This window comes from Carettochelys insculpta, chromosome 3 (assembly GCF_033958435.1).
Source record: "Carettochelys insculpta isolate YL-2023 chromosome 3, ASM3395843v1, whole genome shotgun sequence".
Classification (NCBI taxonomy): Eukaryota; Metazoa; Chordata; order Testudines; family Carettochelyidae; genus Carettochelys; species Carettochelys insculpta.
The window spans coordinates 80,974,832-81,001,211 of NC_134139.1; the positions used below are offsets into that span (position 1 = coordinate 80,974,832).

The following is a 26,380-nucleotide window of genomic DNA, read 5'->3' on the forward strand; positions in this document are numbered from 1 at the left end:
CTTCTACCAGGGCCCCATTTTATCATTCATCCTAAATGACTCATATATTGGGCTGCAGTGGAATTGGGGCCAGCTGTTACACACTAATCCAAAAATATAAAGTAAGAGAAGTCCCATTCGCCAGAGAACTATATTAAAGGTAATGATAATATACTTTAAATAGGTTCATGAGGTGTGTTTTATAAATTTGGTTTGGATTTTTCTCCTTTCAATATGCCATTTTTGGTCTTGATATTTTCCTAGGAAGCATTAAGGCCCAGCTGAAGTTAATTTGGAGTTCTCAAGTGGGCTGGAGCTCAACTAACCTTTCCTCTTTCAAATGGAATTATTTTCCTGTTAACAAAAATGACAAAGAAAAAGAAAAGATGGACATCTGTTAAAATAACAGGGACATATTTACCATTTTTATTGTGTAATAATATTAATGACTGTTTAGTGATCTGGAGGTGTCAGACCGTCATGCATACTATGAAGTTAGAAATCTACAGAACCTCATTTATACAAGGTCTTTTGCACTGCACAGAAGCATGGGTGATGAGGAAGGCTGAAAAAAAAGAGCAGACTGACATTTTTCGTTCTCGTTGTCTTCATAAGAGGCTCCATAATAGCTGGCAGAACAAGATCAACATTGAGGATATTGGTAGCGTAAGCAACTAAATGTATCCATCAGCACTGGTTTGGTTTTGCTAGATTTCTTGGTATGGCCATATTATTAGACTGGAAGACCAATGAACTGTAAAGAACATTAATGAACATGGACACCAAAACTTTAGCAGTGCAATAAGATTGCCAATAATGGACGCAGATTGAACATCCAGCCAGACAATCTTAAGGACCTAGATGGAGATTGATCCAGGCAGCAATATAAAGATGTTATATCCCTTTAGATTTGCTTTGATAATGATGATGACAACGATGATATTAAAGAAAAACTAAAGTTACACATAAAATATGTCAGTTATTTGAGCCACTGTTGAATTTTATTTTACTGAAGCTCTGATTCAGCAAAGTACATATGCATATGCTCGATTGAAGGCATATGATTTAAGCATATGCTTAAAGTTAAGCATGATTGTTTTCATGAATAGAGGCCCAAATCACTGAAGAAAAATTACTGTTATTGTTGATGCTTTCAAATTTACGTACCTGTGCATATACAATATAAAAACTGTAAACATATGAATTGAAGCAGGAAGTTATATTGTGAGCCTCATAATATAATTCGAGACAAAGATCTGACACAGAAAGCTGCATTAGGGCTGCAGAGAGCAGCAAGGGATTTCCAAAAGTCTTGATTAAAATACAGAATGTAGCTAGTAGTAGTATGCAAATCCGTTGCTGGTTCTTACCAGTTGCTGCTCGGATCATCCTGTTTTCAGAAATATCATTGTTGGAATTACCATCAAAATGGCCACCACCAAGGATTACATTGCTTCCTGGTTCATATGAATTGAGTATTTGAACCACTGTGAGGTATTTTTAAAATACAGGGTTTTTCAGTTTCCTGGTGAATGTTTCTTTCATCATCCACAATACTGTAGTGAAAAATCACTGCTGCTTTCCTTTAAGCTTGAACTACCACAGAGCTGGTTGGTATATGAGGCATGAGTTCCTCCTTTTTATCTGGCAAGACTGGCTCAGTACAGACATATGAGATGTGGATAATGAACAACTAGCTCACAGAGGAGTAATTATTTTGTATAATGCTTGGTGAAGATTATATCATACGCGCTAAACTTTATTAAAGAGATTTGGGTGAAATTTCACCTCGTGAGGGAGCCTGAGCAAAACCCTCCAAAATGCTTACCTTCCATTTTCTTTGTGAGGGGAGGGACAATGAGTCAGAAGTAGCTCTGCACACTGTCCACATGTCGCCAAGTTGATCTCTGCACTTTGCTTAGCCCAACAGATCGCAGCACCACTGGGGCTTGCTGCCGCCATGGGGCAGTCTTCCACGGCAGCTAAGATAGTTGGGGGGACTACTTCAGCAGCCGCAAACCACAGCACCCCACCACACCCCGCCAAAAATATTTTTGGGAGCTGGCTGTCCATTGAAGACACCTTCTGGTTTTATACTTCAGTTATACAGTCTTTTTGCTAATATCTGCTATCTGTCTTCATGCTTTGACCCCCTCAGAAACATGGGGCAGGAGGTCTAATTGAGATTCCTGTTTATGTTATAAGTTCAGGGTGTGATATTTTCACTGACATCACCCATGTTGGCAACATCTGTGTAGTGAATGGGAAAGTCAAAAATTCTTTTTTCCTAGACTTTTCTATCCTCTTTCTTCTAGCTTTACAATTCAGTCTGGGCCCTTGCGTTATTTTCAGGGATCACATGCAATGATGGGAGGTGGGACCCTCAATGGATGGCTGGTGGAGAACACAGTCATTGCACAGAAGAGATTGGAGATACCCATCTCCTAGAACTGGAAGGGACCTGATGATGCGCCGTAGAGGTTTTAGCTGAGGACTGTAGGTGATGGCTAGTGGTGTTCTGTTGGTTTCTCTCTGGGCTTGTCCTGTACTAAGAGGCTTTGTGGCACATGTCTGGCTCTGTTGATCTGTTTTTTCACTACCTCAGGTGGGTATTGCAGTTTCAAGAAGCAAGGTTAAGGCTTACTACCAGCAGTTGATCTGGACAAGCCCAAGAGAGAAACCAACAGAACACCACTAGCCATCACCTACAGTCCTCAGCTAAAACCTCTACAGCGCATCATCAGGGATTTACAACCCATCCTGGACAATGATCCCCCACTTTAACAGGCCTTGGGAGGCAGACCAGTCCTTGCCCACAGACAACCTGCCAACCTGAAGCAAATCCTAACCAGCAACTATACACCACACCACATTCACTCTAACTCGGGGACCCATCCATGCAACAAACCTCGTTGCCAGCTCTGCCCACATATCTACACCAGCAACACCATTACAGGACCTAACCAGATCAGCCACACCATCGTGGGTTCATTCAGCTGCACATCTACCAATATAATTTATGCCTTCATGCACCAGCAGTGCCCCTCTGCTATATACATCGGACAAACTGGACAGTCTCTACGTAAAAGAATAAACGCACACAAATCAGATATCAGAAATGGCAATATACAAAAACCCGTAGGAGAGCACTTCTATCTCCCAGGCCACACAGTAGCAGACTTAAAAGTAGCTATCCTACAGCAAAAACATTTCAGGACCAGACTCCAAAGAGAAATTTCTGAGCTACAATTCATCTGCAAATTCGACGCCCTCAGCTCAGGCTTAAACAAAGTCCGTGAATGGCTGGCTAAATACAAAAGCAGCTTTCCCTCCCTTGGTGTTCACACCTCCACATCAACTGCTGGTAGTAAGCCTCACCCTTGCTGACTGAGCTAACCTTGTTATAACCCCACCCTTGCTCTGGCTTATTTATACCTGGCCCTGCAGATTTCCAAGACCAGCATCTGATGAAGTGAGTCTGTGCTCACGAAAGCTCATGCTCAAAACTTTTCTGTTAGTCTATAAGGTGCCACAGGACCCTTTGTTGCTGTTACAGATCCAGACTAACATGGCTACCCCTCCGATACTCCAAAATTTTAGACCATAACTATTGTCAGAAGCATGGCTCCACACTAGATAGACAAATTATCTAATCTAAGCCGTGTCTACACGTGCACGCTACTTCGAAGTAGCGGCACTAACTTCGAAATAGCGCCTGTCATGGCTACATGTGTTGGGCGCTATTTCGATGTTAACATCGACGTTAGGCGGCAAGACATCGAAGCCGCTAACCCCATGAGGGGATGGGAATAGCTCCCTACTTCGAAGTTGAACGTCGAAGTAGGGCACGTGTAGCCGATCCGCGTCCCGCAACATCGAAATAGCAGGGTCCGCCATGGCGGCCATCAGCTGAGGGGTTGAGAGACGCTCTCTCTCCAGCCCCTGTGGGGCTCTATGGTCACCGTGGGCAGCAGCCCTTAGCCCAGGGCTTCTGGCTGCTGCTGCTGCAGCTGGGGATCCATGCTGCATGCACAGGGTCTGCAACCAGTTGTCGGCTCTGTGGACCTTGTGTTGTTTAGTGCAACTGTGTCTGGGAGGGGCCCTTTAAGGGAGCGGCTTGCTGTTGAGTCCACCCTGTGACCCTGTCTGCAGCTGTTCCTGGCACCCTTATTTCGATGTGTGCTACTTTGGCGTGTAGACGTTCCCTCGCAGTGCCTATCTTGATGTGGTGCTGCGCAACGTCGATGTTGAACGTCAACGTTGCCAGCCCTGGAGGACGTGTAGATGTTATTCATTGAAATAGCCTATTTTGATGTTGCTACATCGAAATAAGCTACTTCGATGTAGGCTTCACGTGTAGACGTAAATCTTGTATTTCTAACTAATTTTTAGTGTGTTACATCTGAACTGTTGAACACTTTGGTTTCAATCACCGTGCCATGTTTCTTTTTCCCTTCTCTTTGTTCAAAAGTCAGACCAGTTAACCACTGAATGCTTTTTCCATAAACGTACTTAACCTTAAGCATGGCTTTTTTTTTTTTTGACATTAATGGGCTTACACTGCAGCAGGAATTATGGAATTGGTGGTGTAGCTTTGCTAACATACCTTGAGCCCCCAACAGTTTTTGAAGATATATTTAGTGAGAAGAAAATAAGCAGTACTTTGTAAAGTGCTCTCATACAAAGTAATGTTCTCAGCTGGCAGAACTAGACATAGGCTGATGAAAACACATCATTCCATGAACCTTACCCAGACCACAGAAAGGATCAGCTTCAGACAGCAAAGCATGAAATCTAAAACCTGAAACAGTAATATAAATGATCAGAAAAAGACATGGCATAAAAGCAAACATCTTTCATTTTCAGAATAGTCAGCCTACGGTTTTGGACCCTCTAAAATGTTTCAGACCTCTCTTGGAATGCAAGGGAGAGAATGGACACAGAGATGGCAAAGCCAAACAGAAGCTGCTATCTATATAATTAATATTGATCAATCAAAACATTGTGTGATTTATCAAATTAAAGTAATCTGGTTTTTGTCCTTTGCTTACTGCGTGCATGATTTTTCAATGTGATCACTAAGTTCCCATTTTTGAAAACCCAAATACTTTCTCTGTGTTTTTCACAGTAATTTATTTTACTTTCCACTGACACTTAGTGATTTCTATGGACTAATTTCCAGTCAGTTTTTTTTCTGTAAGCAACTTCTTTCTGACTTTCTGAAGCCCCATTTACATTCCATCCTTTAGTCACTTAAGATTTCTAGACACCAGAGGTTTTAAGTGATCTGATCAATGTTTTAGTGGTAGAGTAGAAATGTTGACATAATATATATATATATATATATATAATGTATCCAGTATGTGTATAGAGAGAATGCATCATGGCATGTGGAGATACAGAGCTTTTGTTGGCATTAGATTGTGGTGGCTGCATTACTCATGTGGTAAAGCCATGAGTGTGTTATCATTATTTCGTATTATCATTGTATCAAGATTGTTCTCAGAACCTTGTTATGAGTACAAAGAAACTTTTAGACAATACACATTATTATGTAGTTACACTGTGACCCATTTTTGAGATAATACTTCAGAACATATTTTGGAGTTCTGTAGTTGTCTCTGTTTTATTTTTAAATGTCTAATCCTCTAGTGGCTTTATATACAAATGCTGCTTTCACTCTTGTAATTTTAACCTTCAAAATCTTGTGATTTGCCAGGAATGCTCAGAGATGCTACACCTTTCTCTGGAAAGCTGGAATTCCTCAATATCCAATAGGGTGTAGCAAGTGTTTCTTGCCCTTAGACTCATCATTAATCCAGAATTGAATTTTCTAACTTTGCACATCAGAGCTGTATGTAATTTTCTTTCCCTACTTTTAGCTAATCTGAAAAGAAGGAAAAGAAATTATGTGAAAATAAACAGTGAGAACTTTTAACAGTGCTTCTATACAAATACTAGAAGTATAAATAATAAGATGGATGAACTAGCGTGATATAATAGGCATCACAGAAATCTGGTGGAATGAGGACAATCAATGGAACACAATCATACCACAGTACAAAATATATTGGAAGGCCAGAATAGGTCATGTGAGTGGTGGATAGGCAGCATATGTGAAAGAAAATGTAGAATCAAATGAAGTAAAAATCTTAAATGAATCAAAATGTTCCATAGAATCTCTGTGGATAGTAATTCCATGTTCTAATAAGAATATAGCAGTAGGAATATATTACTGACCACCTGACCAGGACAGTGATAGTGACTATGAAATGCTAACGGAGATTGGAGAGGCTAACAAAATAAGAAAAACAACCTCAGTAATAGCAGAAGATTTCAATTATCAACATATTGACTGGGTACATGGCACTTTAGGCCAAGATGCAGAGATAAAATGTCTCAATACCTTAAATTACTGCTTCTTGGAGAATTTGGTACAGGAATCCGCAAGGGGAGAGGCAATTCTTGATTTAGTCCTGAGTGGAGTGCAGGATATGGTTGGTCTAAGAGGTAACTATAACTGGATCACTTGGAAATAGTGAGCGTAATATAATAATATTTAACATTGCTATGGTGGGAAGAACATCTCAGGAGTCCAACACTGTGGCATTTACTTTCAGGAAGGGGAACTATGCAAAGATGACGAGGTTAGTTAAACAGAAATTGAAATGTTCACTGAATAAAGTAAAATCCCTGCAAGCTGCAGGGAAACTTTTCAAAGACACCATAATGGAGGCCCAACTTAAATGTATATACCAAATTTAAAAACACAGTAAAAGACCAAAACAAACAGCCACAATGACTTGACAACCATTTAAAAGAAGCAGTGAGAGATAAAAAGGCATCTTTTAAAAAGCAGAAGTCAAATCCTAGTAAGGAAAATAGCAAGGAGCATAAACACTGCCAAATTTAGTGTAAAAAGGAAATAAGAAAAGCCAAAGTTTGAAGAACAGCTAGCCAAAAACTCAAAAAGTAGTAACAATATTTTTAAAGTCCATCACAAGCAGGAAGCCTGCTAAACAAGCAGTGGGGCCCCCGGAAGATCAAGACACAAAATTAGCACTCCAAGATAGTAAAGTCATTGTGAAGAAACTAAGTGAATTCTGTGCTTCAGTCTTCATGGCTGAGGATGTTAGGAAGATTCCCAAACTTGAGCTGTCCTTTGTAGGTGACAAATCTGAGGAATTGTCCCAGATTGAAATGTCAATAGAGGAGGTTTGGATCTAATTGATAAACTTAATAGTAACAAGTCACAGGGTCCAGATGGCATTCTCCCAAGAGTTCTGTAAGAACTCAAAATGTGACATTGCGGAACTTTTAACTGTGGTTTGTAACCTATCCTTTAAATCAGCTTCTGTACCCAATGACTGGAAGATAGCTAATGTAACACCAATATTTAAAAAGGGTTCTAGAGGCGATCCTGGCAATTGTAGACCAGTAAGTTTAATGGCAATACTGGGCAAATTAGTTGAAACACTAGTAAAAAATAAATTTGTCAGCCACATAGAAGAAAAAAAACTTGTTAGAAAACAGTCAGCACAGTTTCTGTTTAGGGAGCTCATGCCTTACTAATCTATTAGAAAAAAGCAACTATGTAGCACTTAAATGACTGTGGCAGGCTGGGGCCAGGAGAGGGGAGGCAGGAGTAAGAGGAGAGCTGAGACAGAGCTGGCAACCAAAGTAGGAACAGCTGAGGGGAAGGCTGCCCTAAATCAATTAGGGCCAGCTGATCCTGCTCAGGGCTACATTTATAAGCTCTCCTCCACGCAGGGCAAGGGGAGGGTGGTGAAGGAGAGTTTGGGAGACAAGTGAGGAGAAGGAAGGAGACTGAGAGAAACACCTGGGGCCACGAAAGAGGAGAGGAGCCTCAGCAACCCGGGGGGCTGTACTGCCCCAACCTAGGAGGGTCCTGGAGCCTCACCAGAGACTTGGAGGAACTGGTCAGCTGAAGGAGCCAAACTAAGGAGGGGACTTGCTGTCACATCTACCGCTCGAGGAAGGGGATACCAGGGAGAAGCGTCTGGGGGAAGTGGCCCAGGGAGAGGAGCTGCAGGGGCCAGGGCGAAGTGAGTCAGCCACCACGGAAAGCGGCTGTCCAGGGTCCCTGGGCTGGAACCTGGAGTGAGTGGGTGGGGACCAGATTCCTCCCCAGACTGCCCCCTGCCCCAACAAGAGTAACGTGGTTCATACGGTGGGGCCAGTGGACTAAACAGAGGACCTGGGGCCCAGGAATGAGACTGACTCCACCACATGACTAACAAAATAATTTATGAGGTGAAGAGCTTTCTTGGGGCAGACCCACTTCTTCAGATCTGGAATAGTCTGCTCCAGGAAAGCTCATCATCTAATAAATTATTTTGTTAGTCTTTAAAGTGCTACATGACTGCTTTATTGTTTTGTGAAGATACAGACTAACATGGCTCTGTGACTAATTTATTAGAGTTTTTTGAAGAGGTCAACAAACATGTGGACAAGGGGGATCCAGTAGATATAGCATACTTAATTTTCAGAAAGTCTTTGACAAGGTCCCTCACTGAAAGGTCTTATATAAATTAAATAGTCACGGGTTAAGAGGGAAGATCCTTTCATGGACTGACAACTGGTTAAAAGACAGGAAACAAAGGGTAGGAATTAATGGTAAATTTTCAGAATGGAGAGGGGTGACGAGTGGTGTTCCCCAAGGGTCAGTCCTAGGATCAATCCTATTCAACTTATTCATAAATGATCTGAAGAAAGGGGTAACCAGAGAAGTGGCAAAGTTTGCAGATGATAGTAAACTGCTCAAGATATTGAAGACCAAAACAGACCATGAGGAATTTCAAAAAGATCTCACAAAACTAAGTGATTGGCAATAAAACGGCAAATGACATTTAATGTGGATAAATGTAAAGTATTGGACATTGGAAAAATAACCCCAACTATACACACAATATCATCATCATCATCATCACCATCATTATCATCACTACCCTTTACACCTACTGGCATGTAGGTCAGTATAAAGGCCCTCCACTTCTGTCTGTGACTGGCCAGCCTCTCAACAGTGACTCAAGTGTGATTCATGCTCTTCATTTCTACTTCAACAATCCAGCACCTTGTTGTCTTGGGTCATCCTTTTTCAGGGGTTCAGTGCACAGCAGTCTTTGTAATGGAACTTCTCTCTTTCCTGAGCACATGCCCAGACCATCTCCAGCATCTTTTCATAAAGATGGTGGCCATGTCATCTTGCTTGCACCGTGAAAGCAGGTCCTGATTTGAAATTATTCATGGGGAAAAAATACAAAGGATCCTTTGAAGGCTTTCAGTGTGAAAGGTCGACAATTTTTCAAGGTCATACTCTGTCATCCACCAGCATTCTGATCCATATAATAATATTGGTAAAACACAGCTCTGATAAAACTTCAGTTTGGTATCGATGCTGTACTGTGACGACTTCCATACAGCCTTCAGACCCATGAAGACATTTCTGTCTTTACTGAGTCTGCTCTGGTATTGCCTCTGACACCTCCATCTTGTCTGACGATATTACCCAAGTACATAAAGCTCTCTGTGGCAGATAGGTTGTGGCCATTGATCTTAACTGATGCTGGTGCCTCAAGGTTTAGGGTCATGACTTCTGTCTTCTTCTGGCTAACTCTTAGTCTGACCTGTTTTCTGAAGGAGCAGAGTCAATCTGTCTTCTCTTGCATATGGCAATGTGTATGGGAGAGCAACAGGAGGTCATCTGCAAAATCAAGGTTCTCTAGTGTGGAAAAGATGGACCATCTGATGCCTCTTAGCTCATCTTCTATTGTATTGCTGCATAACCAAGTCTATGAGTTAAAAAGCATCAGAGACATGACACATTCCTGCTTTATTCCAGTCTTAACTTTGAAGTGCAGAGCGTTGTTTCCCATGCTGCATGTGAAATTGTTATAAAAACTCTTGATGAGCTGTACTGCTTGTTGTGGTATTCCATATGCTCTCAGAATATGCCAAAGACTATCCCTACAAATGCTGCTGAAGGCTTTTTCGAAATCAATAAAGTTGATGAACAATGGCTTCTGCCATTCAATGCATTGCTTAATGATGTTATGCAGTACAAAATTTGATCTACACACCCACTTCCTTTCCTTTCTTCCCAGCTTGTTCTTTCTCCACTGAGTTGTCAACAGCATCTGAGATCCACTGAATAATCATCTTAGTGAGGATCTTGCTTCACACTGAGAGGAGATTGATGCTGTGCCAGTTGTTACAGTCATTGAGTGCTCCTTTCTTGGGTATCTTCACAATAATTCTATTTGTCCATTCCTCTGGCTTCTGCTTCCCTTCCCATGTTGCAGTAAAGAGGGGTCTAAGAATAGTGGCTGCAAATTCTGGGTCTGCCTTGAACAATTCAGCATTGAGGTTGTTGTGTCCTGGAGCTTTTACCATTCTTTAAGGATCTTATTGCCATGCTAATTTCTTCCGTTTTTGGTGGAGCAATATGTATGTCAAGTTCTGTTTCTGCTTCTAGAATATTGCCTTCTGAAAGTATTCTGCCCAACGAGCCTGTTGTTCCTTCTCTGTTGCAAGTAGATTTTCCTGCTTGTCCATGACTTTTTGTAAGTAGATTTCCTTGTTTGTCTTGTACTAGCATAACAAAGCAGCAGAAATGTAGCACTCGATTACTATTATAGTAGCATGATACTTACTGCAAACAAGCTTGGTGATTTTAAAAATCTTCCCTAGCTTTCTTCGAGTCAGCTTGTGCTGCTTGTTCTTTTATAGGAGTTCTCTCATTAGCTCTCACAAGTTTCTTGACATGCTGGTCAACTTCTTTGTATTGCTGCTGGTGTCTTTATTTCAGTCTTTCTGATTTGGCATCAGTGAGTTTCTTCTTTAAGGTACATCTATTATCGATTGCCTTCCATGTGTCTGGCATGATCCATACTTTCTTCTTCTGTTTCATACATATGATATGATGGGGGCTAATTTAGCTACAACTAATCAGGAAACAGATCTTGGAGTCATCATGGATTGTTTTCTGTAAACATCCGTGCAGTGTGTAGTGGCAGTCAAAAAAAGCAAACAGGGTGTTAGGAATCATTGAAAAAGCAATAGAGAATAAGATGGATAATATATTATTGCCTTTATATAAAACTATGCTACACCCACATCTTGAATACTGTGTACAGATGTGGTCATCTCATCTCAAAAAAGATATATTGGCATTAGAAAAAGTTCAGAGAAGGGCAACTAAAATGATTAGGGATTTTGAATGGGTCCCTTATGAAGAGAGGTTAAAGGGACTAGAACTTTTCAACTTAGAAAAGAGGAGGCTAAGGGGGGGGAATATGAGAGAGCTATATAAAATCATGAGTGGTATGGAGAAAGTGAATAAGTAAAAGTTGTTCCCATAATATAAGAACGAGGAGACAACAAAAGAAATTAATGGGCAGCAGGTTTAAAATAAATAAAAAGAAGTTCTTCTTCACCCAGTGCACAGTCAACCTGTAAAACTCCTTGCCAGAGGAGGCTGTGAAGGCTAGGACTGTAACAGGGTTTTGAAAAGAGCTAGATAAATTCGTGGAGGTTAGGTCCATTAATGACTATTAGCCAAGATGGGTAAGGAATGATGTCCCTTGCCTATGTTTGTCAGAAGCCTGAGATGGATGGCAAGAGAGACACCATTTGATCATTACCTGTTTGGTTCACTCCCTCTGGAGTGCCTGGTATAGGACGCTGTCAGCAGACAGGCTACTGGGCTGGATGGACCTTTGGTCTGACCCAGTACAGCTATTCTTATGTTCTTATGGCAGTATTGTATCTAGTTCTGGGAACCTCTCCCCATCACAGAAGGGATGTGGATGCATTGGAGAGAGTCCAGTGCAGAGCAAAAAAAATGATTAGCGGGCTGGACACGTGACTTATGAGGAGAAGCTGAGGGATTTAGGCTTATTTAGTCTACAGAAGGGGTTCTAAAGAAAGTGGACAGAGGCTGGTCTCAGTGGTGACAGATCATTACACGAGGCACAGTGGTCTCAAGTTGCAGGGCGGGAGGTCTAGGTTAGATATTAGGAAAAACTATTTCACCAGGAGGATGGTGAAGCACTGGAATGTGTTACCTAGAGAGATGGTGAAATCTCCATCCCTAGAGAGTTTTAAATCCTGGCTTGTCTAAGCACCCACTGGGATGATTTAGAAGGGATTGGTCCTGCTTTTAGCAGGGTTTGGAACTCAATGACTACATGAGGTTTTTTTCAATCTTATGTTTCTGTGATTCTATGATAGTCTGTCAGGCATCTCTGCTAAGCATACCCAAAATGACTCCCAAAGCCCATTGCATACAATATACCCGCTGATTTCCATAAAAGTTTCAAAAATGAAAGGCTTTCAGGATAAGCCCATAATATCTGTCAAGATCCTGATATGGGCAACATCTGTTTCATTAGCAGACAGAAGCTTTTTTCCTATGGCTTGGCAAGTTTTTTTGACGCTTTGGGGGTAATTTAGGATACATTGAACAGAAATGTCTGACAGCTATGGTATGGCAAAAGTACAGCTGCTCAGAGTCAAGTATTCCTTTTCAGAAAAGCTGTGATTTTGTTCTTTTTAAAAATTTCCTTTTCCCCAGCAAAGTGACCTCTGCAAGCCCATTTGATGTACTCACTTCCATTTGTCAAGCCTTTTTAGGTGTAGTGAGAGACAGACACTAACCACCCTTCATCTTCATGAATACTTAATTCCAGCCTCTTTTGGTTGTTGAAAACAGATCTGATTAAAAAGGATCTGATTAAGTTGGAGGCCAAAAATTACATAAAGTACAAAGTATTAGAGAGGTAGCCATGTTAGTCTGTATCTTTGAGAACAACAAGAAGATGGAGTATTTAAAGAGGAGGGGTCATCACAGGACCTAATATCAACCATACTATCTGGGGCTCCTTTACCTGTACGTCTACAAATATAATATATGCCATCATGTGCCAGCAATGCCCCACTGCAATTTACAGAGCCTGGGACTGGTGAGCCCCTTACAAAACCAGTTTCTCTGCTCTGGAAGTTCACTCCTCCACATTACAATCTGACAATGGGCTACATCCCTCCTGACTGATCTGACTTGGTTTTTCTCCTCTCTTGATGTATAATAGTGATAATGGGCCATTCCCACTCTGACTGAATAGACCTTGTCAGCTCTGGCCCTCCCTTTTACTGGACCCCACCCCTTTAAATACTCCTATGAAGACCCCGCCCCCAACTCATGCATCTGATGAAGCGGGTCTTTGCCCACAAAAGCTTATGCTCCAAAATATCTGTTTGTCTGTAAAGTACCATAGGACTTCTTGTTGTTCATAAAGTACAAAATTACTTCTAAAATTCCATTCAAATACTAAAATAGCCTTACATTTTTCATTAGCCCAAATGTTCTTTCTTTAAAGGAAGAAAAGGCTATCACCAAATCATAGAAGATGGGGGTTGGAAGATACCTCAGAAGGCAAGGCCATTCCTACCAGTATTGGTGCCCTATGCCGCCCAGCACCAGCACCCCCACCCATTGGTGGAGTGGCTGCTCCTGGGGGACAGAGGAGAAAGCTGTGGGCAGAAGCTGTGGGTGGGCAGGGGTTGCCAACTCTCCTGGACCCAGATGAACCGCTTGCCGTGTGGTGAAAAGTCATCCAGCCCATCTGGTCCAGGGGAGCTGGCAAACTTAAAGCAGGACTAAGAGAGAGGCTCAGCTGCAGCCCGGGGCAGCAGGCAGGACACATGGGCATGGTCCAGACAGAAGTATCACCTGGAAGAGGAAGCCAGCATTTCTCTCCAGCCTCCAGCTGTGCAGCCACCCCTTGCTCCCCCAGAGTCCTCCAGCCTGCATTTGTGGCTCTCCATGCCTCCTGGTGAGTGGGGGCTGGGCAAAGAGCTTGCTGGGGGTGGGGAAAGGCAGCTGGAGGATGGAGGCCACTGGAGCCAGCACTGAGCCTGTGATGGGGGTGGCTGGAGGATGGGGGCTTCTGGAGCCTGTAGGGGGGAAAGGAGGATTAGACTGCTGGAGCCAGTGCTGCCCACAACCCTGTCGCCAGGCGTACACAGCATAGGGCACCACTGAACTGCGGTGCCCCAAATTTAGTGGTGCCCTATGTGGCTGTGTAAGCTGCAAATGCCAAAGTATGGTCCTGTTAGGAGGCCATCTAATCCAACCCTCTGCGCAAAGCAGGACCAGCTCAGCTAAATCATGCCAGCCAGAGCTTTGTCAAGCCTGGCCTTAAACACTTCTAAGGATGGAGATTTCACCACCTCTCCAGGCAACCCATTCCAGTACTTTACTGCTCTCCTAGTGAAATAGTTTCTCCTAATACCCAGCCTAGATCTCTCCCTTTGCAGTGTGAGACCACTGCTTTTTGTTCTGTCCTAATAGCTTCATCTGAGTGATGCTATTCCAGTAATCCTGCCGCGTAAACAAAAACAACATAATATATTCTCTTTCACCCTCCAGCTACATGAGTATCCCTAAGCACTTGTCAAGAATATATGTAAAAAGTGAGGTAGTTCTCAGTGGTGCCACTACCTAATTTTGGCACTTGGTTGTATTTTATACATTAGCAGCAGTGGCCACCCCTGAAATATGGGGTGAGTGCTTGACCCACCATTTGTTAAATTGTATGTGCCCCGCAGGCATACTAATTACAATAATAAGCCATTAGGCACTGCTAAATGCGCCTGTGGTGCTCATCTCTACAGAAGCCAGGCCATAATGTGCTGTCAGAAAGGATGGTCACAGTTTATTGACTTCTGTTTTGCTGGTTGAGGTTCCAGTTAAGCAAGCTGGAAATTGTTCATACGAGATTTTGAAGAAAAAATATTGCACTGAGTGATTCATGTATGGAAAATATGCTTGTTCTTTCAGTTACTTCACTGCTGTGTTATTACAAATCAAGTATCTGTGCAGCTGATTGATAAGCGTGTCTGCCCAAAGTCTGTCTATTTCTTAGAATTGCTCAGGAATGTGCTTGGTGGTCATAATGACTGGTAGTAAGGAATATGCTACTTTTAGTTATATGTCACATTTGGGTTTGTGTGTGTTCATTGGTACTGACTTCTCTTCTTCAACATGCGGATAAAAGTTTTGTTTTTCTTCTACACATATTTCACAGTGTTTCGAATGCAGAAAAGTCACTGTCAGTTTCTCTATGTATTAAGAGCAAACCATTCTTTCCAGTAATTTCCTGCTGGCCCATTTTGCAAGGTGTTCTAAAAACACGACTGACAAAATCCTTGCACTGAGCATTTTTCTGTCAAACAGAGTGCTCGATTTTTAAGGACCAATCATGAGGTTACATTTCATTTGCATTGATCTCAAAAGGAGTCAAGAGAGTTTAGCATCTTACAGGATCAACATCCATCTATCTACCTATCTATCTGTCTATCCACACGTGTGCATGTGTGCTTGTGCATATGTTTCTCATCTCAGAAGATGAGGGCTTTATAAATTATTAGAAGGATTATTGTGGTCAAACTCTGGGACATCAGGGAGCTTGCAGTGTAAGAGATGGCATATTACTCTTCTTCTGATGGGATCATTTGCACACACAATAGCCGTGTCTACACGTGCACGCTACTTCGAAGTAGCGGCACTAACTTTGAAATAGCGCCCGTCACGGCTACACACGCCGGGCGCTATTTCGAAGTTAACTTCGACGTTAGGCGGTGAGACGTCGAAGTCGCTAACCCCATGAGGGGATAGGAATAGTGCCCTACTTCGACGTTCAACGTCGAAGTAGGGACTGTGTAGTCGTTGCGCGTCCCGCAACTTCGAAATAGTGGGGTCTGCCATGGCAGCCATCACCTGAGGGGTTGAGAGATGCTCTCTCTCCAGCCCCTGCGGGGCTCTATGGTCACCGTGGGCAGCAGCCCTTAGCCCAGGGGTTCTGGCTGCTGCTGCGGCAGCTGGGGATCCATGCTGCAGGCACAGGGTCTGCAACCAGTTGTCGGCTCTGTGTATCTTGTGTTGTTTAGTGCAACTGTGTCTGGGAGGGGCCCTTTAAGGGAGCGGCTTGCTGTTGAGTCTGCCCTGTGACCCTGTCTGCAGCTGTTCCTGGCACCCTTATTTTGATGTGTGCTACTTTGGCGTGTAGACGTTCCCTCGCAGCGCCTATTTCGATGTGGTGCTGCGCAACGTCGAAGTTGAACATCGACGTTGCCAGCCCTGGAGGACGTGTAGACGTTATTCATCGAAATAGCCTATTTCGATGTTGCTACATCGAAATAAGCTATTTCGATGTTGGCTTCACGTGTAGACGTAGCCAATATGATTTAAACAGTGCTGTTATGGAAGTGAAAGGATTTGTAGTTTTTTATGACATGGGACAATGTTTAGAAAATGATGTGCTTTTTATGGAAATAGTCTCATATTCTTTGTCAGAGTGAGAAAAATGTTGCGCAATGTATGAATTAATATGCGTCTGCATATTTTCAAATGCTAGAGGCTTGACATTTATTTATGTAACAAGTAATTGCTACATGAATGAGCCAGGCCACGCTGCAAAGGTACTGATTTTTATTGCTTGTACAATATGCCAGATTAACTGTGCTGAAAAATAAAATTATTTCACCTTCAAATAAAAATCATGGAGAAGTGGCACTATAATGGTCGAGTGATGTAGAAGAGCCTATACATAAATGAGTATTTGGGCCTTACACTTTTGGTGCTATGGTCCTGGAGAAAACCTTCAAAATGTGACCCTAGTGGACTCAGAGTAGTGATGTCTACCTGAGTTGTCAGAGAGCCTAAAACAATAGCTCAGGGGCATAACTGCCCCATTCGTTTTAATGAGTGCTAACTTAATTGCCAGCCATATTTTTAAAATGTGTATTGTTAACCATTTCATTGCTCTTCATGACATGTAATAAGAAGAGGAAAAACTACATCAGTCTGTCCCTTTGGAATGGCTCCCCAAAGGACTAGCTGGAGTAGGGAAGGTCTGGAAAATGTGTAAATTAAAACAGATAAGCTTTGAACTCCACATGGTGGAATTGCAGGGTGAGCACAGATGGTTTCTTTTTTAATAGGTTTTTGCTCAGTTTTCAAAAGTTTGGGAAACACCTTGTCACACAACATTAACATTACCTCTCAGCTTCTTTTCAACTAATTGTGTAGAGATTTGTGGTCTGGGAAAGGAAGATTGAGAATTGCACATACTTTTTATCTATCCCATTAGTTGGCAATGGTAGAGGATGTTGTAGCTAAATGGAGACTTGATCTTACAGCCTTCAGTGCCATGTAATGGTACTAACTTAGCCAGTTGTGTGGACAGATAAATATATTTGTTTGTGTCTGCAATTCCACCTAGTAGATAGCTGTGACAGACATTTTAATTAATGTGCTTTGAACCTATGTAATTTTGTAAATCTTCTGTACGTCCTGTTTCATAATGAACTCTACCCTCTGGTCTACTGTGATGTTAATAAGCTGCAAGAACTGAGCCTAACAGCGGGATGACGATGTTGGGCAGTATTCACACAACATTGTTTGACATATACTATTGTTCTTTGTGTTTATTGCAAGGTGGTTATGTTCAGGTGTTTGGTTGTTACTGAATGATAAATGGGATAAGCTCTTTGGAATCTTAATTGATTACAATATACATCTGAAACTAAGAAGAAATTGTTTCACAGCGTGTATTTTTACAATAGTCAGGATATGCTCCAGCTCTACAGTTTTATATTCTTTGCCCATCTGCTCTCTACTTCAGTCAAGTTTCAAAGTGTGATCATTTAAATTGCACATTGAAATAAACATGTAGAGGACAGTGGAACAATCTCCTAAGGGAAGTGGTGGAAGACCTGTCATTTAAATAATTTAAAATTGGAGTATATAAAAGGCTCAAGAATATATTATAGGGAAGAGTCATGCATTGGCCAGTGAATGGACAAGATGACCTAAGAGGTCTTTCATCTATAATTAGATGTTTATGTTCCCAATGCTATATCATTGTTTAGTAACAAGAAAAATATGTACTTGGAGTCACTATCTAAAATGACCTTTTAAAACCATTGAAAATTATGTAGATGTGCATAATAATTTACAATAAATTATATGATGGCTAAGGCTTGTTTTATTCAGAACAACAGGTATCTAAGAGCCAAATATCTTTATGGTACCCGTTAACTTGGCAAAATATGTAATAATTTATTTATGCCAAGTTACAGTGTATGTACGTAGACACAGTACTGAAGTTTGAGACACTAATCTTGTGAGCTGGGAAGCACTCAGATTTTCTTTTTAACTCTAGAGAGCTTTCCAATAAAACCCAGATGACACTACATTTATTATACTTTTAACAGCAGCAACAAAAAGACCATGTCTTGTTTCTAGTTCTGTTGCAGCTGTATTAGCCCCTGGATGTTAGAGAGACAAGGTGGTTCAGATTAATGTGTTTTGTGGACCAGCTTCAGTTGGTGAAAAGGATAAGTCAATACAGAGGTCTTTTTCAGGTTGTAGAGTAACAGAAAGGTAGTCGTGTTAGTTTTTATTCTATCAAAACAAAACAGCAGTCATGTAGCACTTTAAAGACTAACAAAATGATTTATTAGGTGATGAGCTTTCATGGGACAGACCCACTTCTTAGATCTGAAGAAATGGGTCTGTCCCACAAAAGCTCATCACCTAATAAATCATTTTGTTAGTCTTTAAAGTGCTACATGTTGAAGAGGCCATTCAAGGTGATGTGGCCGGTTAACATCTCAACAGGTTAAGGACAAAGAAGGGGCAGATTGTAGTCATGAGCTGTAAATCCAGTGTCATTAAGTGCATGATTTTCGATGTCTAGTGGAGTTATGATTTTAAGTTCACAGGCTCATATTTTGAGGTGTTGTGCAGGTTTCCTTTGGGGTCAGGGGCTGAAAGGTCAGATATGGTGTGCTCATTCTGGGCAAAGGGTTTGCCTACGGGTGATAGGATGTTTTTATCATTTTGTTTTTCTATCTGAGTGAATTGTAGAGCATTATGATTGTCTGATGCCACATACATAGTTACTCTGGCTTTGGCACATTGGATGAGTTTACCAAGTATTGTGATAGGCATGTGTAGGACCCATAGATCTTGAAAGGTGAATTGTGGAAGGGTATTGATCATCACAGCAGTGGAGATATGTATGCAGGTTTTGCCTCTGTTATTTTGGTAGGATCTGATTTTATTTTGACTTAATGTATCTTGTTCAGTGGGGAATTTGCTTCTGAAGAGCCTGGCAAGATGTTTTTTGAGGGCCATAAGATGGGGTTCAGAATGGATTTCTCTTGGGGTGTGGTCCCAATCAAATATGGATTGTAACTATTTACTAATTTCCCTTACGGGATCCACTGCAGGGCGGTAGATGACAACCAGGGCCCTGCCAGTGGCTTTCCCCCACGCCCCCTTATGTTGAAGCAGGTTATCTCAGATGTTCATAGGGTTAGTCTTTGGCATATTCTGAGAGCAAACGGAATACCACAAGTAGTACAGCTCATGAAACTGTAGCCAGCCACCTCAACAGCACCAAAGAAGGATTCAGCTCCTGGCTCAGGAGGTGCAGAATGACAGCTGAATGTGATTTTGGTAGATTGAAGGGATTCTGGTGTTCCCTCACAAAGCTGGATCTCAAAGGAGAAACTAACCCAGTGACTGTAGCTGTCTACTGTTTCCTGCATATCTGTGTAGCAAAGGTGGGACAATTGCCACAAGGCTGGAGGGAGTGGTTATCTACCAAGTTTGAAGAGTCAGAAACAAATGTTATCAAAAGAGCTCAGCATGGTACATATGGCTCAGTGAGGCTTTAGAAGAACACTTTAACACCGAGTCACAGCAATGTCTTGTGGTGTACCGTGTTCTGTCTACCTGCCCTTCAGTTTGGGGGCCTGTTAGGAATTGCACAGTGCTTGGTACACATTTATGTTTTTTACACTGTTTTTAGCACTGATGCTATATGTTGTGTCAAAGCGTACAACCACGGTGCTTTCAATACTTCAATACCACCAGCCACACTGCAACTTATTTTGGGAATAAAGATAAATTATTTTCCAAATAATAGAAAACACTTTGTGAAAAATGAAAAGCAAATACATTGAAGCATTAATAAGTTTATGCAATAGAGCTTAAAGAAGGAGAAGGGGGTACTCATGTCCACTTTAGCTGCATATACTTGAATTGTGGCTTTCATATATCAGTGTAAGTGAAGTTGTGGTTGTCCTTAAAGTCCGCTGGTAGGGGTAGTGATGTGCTCTCTGATGCTATGTGGAATATTGAGAGAGGATATGAACTACTAAGGGAGATGACCCCAGAATTGCTGAACTTGCAGGTCCACAAATTTGCAGTATTTGTGTTTGCTGCTGGTACATCTCCCTCCCTGATACTTGGGTTTTTATTCATATAGTTCATGGTTTTCATCCTCCAGGCTGTTGCTCATGTCCTTGATGCAGCACTGGCTTTCAGGAACTTGTTGAATATGTTATCCCAGTCCTCTTTCAACTCATCTGGCTCCGGTATTCTGCGGGTGTCGAAAGAAAACTCCTCAAGGATGTAATGACAGTAGCTACAAATATGGTAAAATCTTTCATATCTGGCAGCCCTGGGACTGGGAGGTTGCTGGATATTCTGGCTAATAGAGAGGTATACTTAGCAATGCATAACATTAAAGAAAAACAAGATCAGACATTAAGAATCAAACAAAAATGTATGCAGAGTACTTTATTTACCAACAACAGTAGTATTGTGTGTTGTAAACTTATACTGTATTTGCTGTATTTATTTGTATTTACTTTCACTATGCTGTGGTTATGGAAAACATAGCTAAAATTTACTTATGGTTAAAATGCTGGTTATTTGAGAGATCTGGATAATAGAATGCCAGATATGAAAGAGTTTACTGTATAACACCTAAGTCAAACCAGAAAGCAAAAGTTAAGATTCAGAATTCTCTTGTTAACCTAAAATGTTTTAAAGAAGATGTGGTTACTGACACTTCTGCTTCAGAGTGCTTGTGCATGGTGCCACCTACAGAACGAGCTAGGGAGAATATGGCCTGTCAAGAGAGAGAGAAATAAAGGGGAATTGTTCATTGTATGTAACTGTATAAAGGGCAATGGCTCTGAGTACTGGCACCAGGAGTGGTGGTGTTGGCTGGTATTTAATTTCTGATGGTGACAAGGACAGATGGAGCATAGCTGCTACTGGCATCCTCTATCCAGCCAGGTCCACTTGCTGCTAGCCCGTTGGTTTGGAAAGTGTCCTGCCGCAGAGGAAGAAATAAAGTTGCCAAACCTAGAAACCTTTGGGAGAGGATTTCAGAGCAGTTCCACAAAAGTTTCACCAAAATCACTCAGGAGGATTTAAGGGACATTTTTGTGAACATAAACAAACAGCTCCACATGCCTCCCCCTTTCCAAATGCTGGGGGAATGAAAAGCAGATATAGCAACTCTTCCTTTCTTTGTTGTACTTCTAGTGAAAGTAAATTAATGAAAAGCTTCCTTGCTGTTCATTTTGGGGCCTATGACTTGGGCTTCTCAGAGCATCCACAGTGGAATGTGTGGTGGTAGTGGTGGTGTCCCTGCTTAGAATGTCATAGATCTCTTTGTAAAAGTGCCGAGTGAGTGGCTTGGCACCAGATTGGCTTCCCTGCTCTTCTAATCGCCTACCAGTTTCTCCACTTTTACACAGCACTACTGCTGATTCCTATCATACCTCTTCTCCTGCATCCACCATGCAACCTGCTCACAGATGGTAATGTTTCTATGCCTGGTCCATAGCTGTGTTTGGACACTTCTCCCTATGTCTCCCAAAATATACAAACTTGAACCACACAAAGGGCCAGCTTTCTCCAGGAAACAATTGATTTTCTTCAGAAGTTCAGCAACTTTAACAACCTCCCTCAGAATACCATCCTTACCGCCCTCGATGTAATGCTCCCTATCAACCAACATCCCTCAAAAGGAGGGAACTGCTGCCTGCCTCGAATATCTAGAGAACAATGGACAACTCTCATATATCCACCCCAAACACCGTGACAAACTCATCCATTTAATCTTTGCCCGTACCAATTTTCCATTCACCAGCACCTTTTTCCAAACTATGGGAATCACCCTGGGAATTAGAATTGTTCCCTAATATGCCACCTTCCTTATGACCCACTTCAAGGAAGACTTTCTGGACAAATGTACCACAAAACTAATGATATAACTGAAGTTCACTGATGTTCTTTACATCCTCTCCCCAGATGATCCAAACTACCTCAGATTACCAATACAACTTCAAGGACTACCACCCATCCATCAAACTTTGTCTAGAATACTCCTACATTAGCATCAGGTTGGAGGATAATTTGATCAGCTTCGGAAAAGGAACCAAACATGCAGCTATATCCAAGAAGCCCATGGACTACCATACTTCACACAACTGGTAACCTAAGTTCCCTCTAAACTGAATGGCAGTGCAGCAGCCTGAGAGCACTTAGAGCTTCAGCAGATGGAGGTGCCTCTCCTTGCTTGATCCTTTCCCTCCCAGCCCAGGTAAGCTCACATCAGCCCTACAACTCAGGGCACAGGAATGAAAGTTGAGTTGAAAGTAGAGAAGTAAATAGCATTGACATTGTGGAACCTGGAAATGTGGTTGCTGCTGCTCAATAGGAAATCATTTCAGACTTGGAAAATCCACTGGGAGGGGCCATTAAATACCACTTGATACATAGGACTGTAACTCTTAGCAGTGTGCTGGAGACTATGGATAGATTTTCAGCAGTGGGCTCTCAAAGCGAGCTAGAGATTGGGAAGAGACAGCTGGGGTGAGGAGTCCTCTCTCCCTGCTGAGCCCTAGGGATGCCTACACTCCAAATGCCTCATCGCTGGCCCCATCCCACAACCTGCACACCCAGATAGCCCCCTCACCAGCCCCCTGCACCACAACCCTCTCGGCCCTGGCTTGAGCCCCTTCCCACTCTCCAAAAGCCTCCACTTCAGTCCCACCACATGAATTTTATGTACACCAATATTATGTCTGACACTACCTCCACCTCCATGCTGACAGGAGGGGGCAAAAGGGGCAACTGTCCCAGGGCCCGGTGATTCCAAAGGGCCCTGGGCTCCCAGCTGTCACAGCCTCAGAGTGTTTCCATTGTGTTTATCTGTTAAGCCCCAACATCAGAAGCCTGGTGCAAGCATTGTCTGTTTATGGCTGCCTTGTAGATTTTTCATAGCATAGGGCGGTGCTTAGTGTATGAACTTCATGGAGACAAGCACCACAGCAAATAGTTCCTGAGTTTGAGGAGGAAGGCATGGGAGCAGGAAGCACACCTCAGGCGTTTTACAAGTCTTGTATATTCAGAGGAGTCATTTAGGCAAGTCTGTCATTGGTCAGCTAAGCACCATTACGCTTATATAATATTTAAAAATCACACCCACCCACCACAACACCTGTTCTGTAGTTACACCTCTCTTGTTCTTTTACATGTCTGACAGAGTTTCCAGATCATTGCATCTGAAATGCAGATGCAAATTCTTGGATTATTACAGTCAATAGGGGTTTTGTCATTGACTTAAGCAAAAAGCAGGATTTGGTATGCAAAGCAAATCAATCACTGTAATAAACTGTCTCCCTAAATATTCTTTAAGTCCCTGGCTAGCAATTTCCCTCACTGTTTATATACCTTGCTACTACTAGTGAATGCCAGCTGGTTCTGCATTTCAGTGTTTATAATTCTGTAGAATGGGACGTATATTTTACGACTGGTAACAATCTTAGTCTAGGTAACATGCTCTGGCCAGCAGAACCTAGGAGGAAGGGGGAAAGGCAGCTCAGGATGCAGCCTAGGCTTGGGCAAGAAAGAGTTAAGTACCCAGGTGAGAGCAACAGGGAATGACTGTAATAAATCAATGAGGGCCAGCTGAGCTCACAGCCTGCATGCAGGCAGAGCTTTTAAAAAGCTGTGCCAGTCAGGCCAGGAGGAGAGAGTGAGAGAGCAGGGGGCTGAGGTAGGGAAATGGAGGAGATTGAGATCAGAGGAGAAAAGACAGAAGGAGAGCAGGCAGTGTTTACAAAAGACAGCAGGGGGAAAAGGAGTAGTTCCATGCAAGAGTGCCTGGCCTCCCCCTCCCCCAGTGAGAGTGAAGCCCTGACCCTAGCTAGGGGCGAAAGGAGTGACCAGCTGGCCCAGACAGTGGGGGTGCAGCCTAATTCCTCCAGCAAGAGAGGTGTGGGACAGTGGGAAGACGTGGGGTACCTTGCCACATACAACCAAAATCAACAAGCCCTTGCCAGCTTTGAAGACATTTGTTGATGAAGGAACCATTCATAAAGGTGATCATGTTGTTATTTGGCAAAGAAATGAACTCTAATTAGCTCACCAACTTCTTTAGAACCTGCCTCACGCAATATGCACCATTCATGAAACAGATCAGGCCAGCTTAGCTTGCTGTCAATATACACACTAGCTTGAGGAGCTGTGCAAATGTAGCAATTAGACTTAACTGAAAGGACCAGACTAAAAAACTAGCTTTTGTTTTTCACGTGGCATCTTTCATGAATGAAATACATTAAGATTTCAAATGAGCTGCAAATATGCATAAACAACCTTGCTTTGGCTTTGGCTACTTCAGAACCTGCAATTAGAGTTTTCACTACTCATTTCCAAGGGAGCCTGAGACACCGTTGAAATAATAACCCTGCATTTATACACAGCTGACTTTACTAACAGAAACAGAGGCGCTGTTTCCCGTAATAAACAAATGTTCTAACCCTCTCAAGAGCCAGACCTCTGGGCTGTGTTCCTTGCGCTCTGAAGCTTGATCCTCAATGATCTGATAGGGCATTTCCCAGCATATGTAGGAAAAAATGCATTTGGAAGCTTTTCAAAATGTACCTATCTAAGGGCCAGAGCAGCCTGGCTGGGAGACAGGGTCAGAGCAGGTTGCTATGTCCCTCCACTTCCCACAGCTCCCACTGCTGTCGTGAGTGTAGAGGCTGGGGGAAACCCTTCTGCTAGCCCCAGGTAATCCCCCAGGTTGCCTTGGGCCTCACAAGCCATAGGTTTTAATTCCTTTTGTTCATTTGGCAAGTGGTTTAGGGATCATCCTGGTTTCTGTAAAATCCAGTCAGGAAAGACCAACTCCACTTTTTCATATGACTGATTAGAATGAAATAAGCCTCCACTGTTTAATCCCATTCAAAATGTGAATGCCCTCAATGGCAGCGCCTTAGATTTCAGACCACTTTAGGGCCTAATAATGTTTGGCACATGCATTTAGATCCATTCTAGCAGTTCTCGTCAGTTAACATGAAGGAAGCCCCGGATAAGTTTGTTGATGTTTATTCTTCTAGCTCAGTTTTAAGTTGAGTAATTTGCAGTCTAAAACATGATCAAAATATACCTTGGTCAGAGGTGCATTATGTTGGAAACTGTAGTTCCAGTGTTCTGGCTTCAGGTCTGTAATTGTTCTCTACAGTGGCAAGGGTGAAGTAATTTGACCCAGTAAGATGTCTGTTTTTACTACCAACTTGTCTGGAAAGATAAACCACCTCAGGAGTTACTGTCCAACGATTCATATAGCATAAGAAATAATGTTCCTATATTTGACTCCGCACTAGTCTGATTTTTCTAATTTTGTCACTGTTATGTGGTTTCAGAAATTAGACGTTATTGTGGAAGTGTAACTAAAGAAATGTCAGAAGTGGTAATTCTGTCTGTTAGGCCAACTATGTACATTCTGATCCTTTAAAAAAGACTTTAAACATTTTTGAGAAGACATTTGGATTTTTTTTTAAACCCACCAGAAGTTCCAGTTTTCCATCTTTGTGCTCTGTTTGCTAGAATGTCCCCTTTGAGTACATGTAATAGTCGATACTGTGGCTCTGCCAGAATACTGTCGTTAGAGAATGAACTTTTAAAAATGAAAGTTTAATAATTAAAAAAAAGTTACCATATTACAGATTTTAGTGACTAGAGAATGCCATTCTGAAAATATCTGAAACACAGAGCAAGCTGTAGGAGGCCAACACATAGAGCCTGGAGGATCTGAATTATTTAGTACTGATAGGAATACCACCTTAATACAAAGTCTGCTATCTAAATCCCAATTACCTGACACTTTTGCTACCCAAAATAGGATTTTGTGTATTGATATTTTATGAATTACACTGAAAGTTCTTCTAATTCTTTTAAAGAATTCACTGGGTCCCACTACATTCAGCTACTTGCTGAAGTATATGTGGGGGGGAAAAAAAAGGAACGTAAGACTTTCTTAAGTGGGTGTGGATCCAGAACACTTTGCTGAACATCTTGTACAGAAACCAAATCTCATGAAATAAACAAGTGTGATGTTGGAAAACAAGTCAGTTCGCAAAAATTTCAGACCTGGAGCACAAAAAGTAAGATTATAAGTAATATTATATGGAACTACTAAAAAAAAATTAAACAACCCACTGG

At 42.1% G+C, this 26,380-nt stretch overlaps 1 protein-coding gene across 1 annotated transcript in view; it reads left to right on the forward strand.

The window, feature by feature from the left end:
• Window positions 1-459: 459 nt before the first annotated feature.
• The window catches only part of LOC142010679 (SUN domain-containing protein 1-like), a 92,366-nt gene continuing 66,445 nt past the window's right edge, over window positions 460-26,380 (forward strand). The window contains 2 exon segments of the mRNA XM_074989105.1: window positions 460-645; window positions 22,181-22,362. Coding sequence (XP_074845206.1) covers window positions 460-645; window positions 22,181-22,362 — 368 coding nt within the window.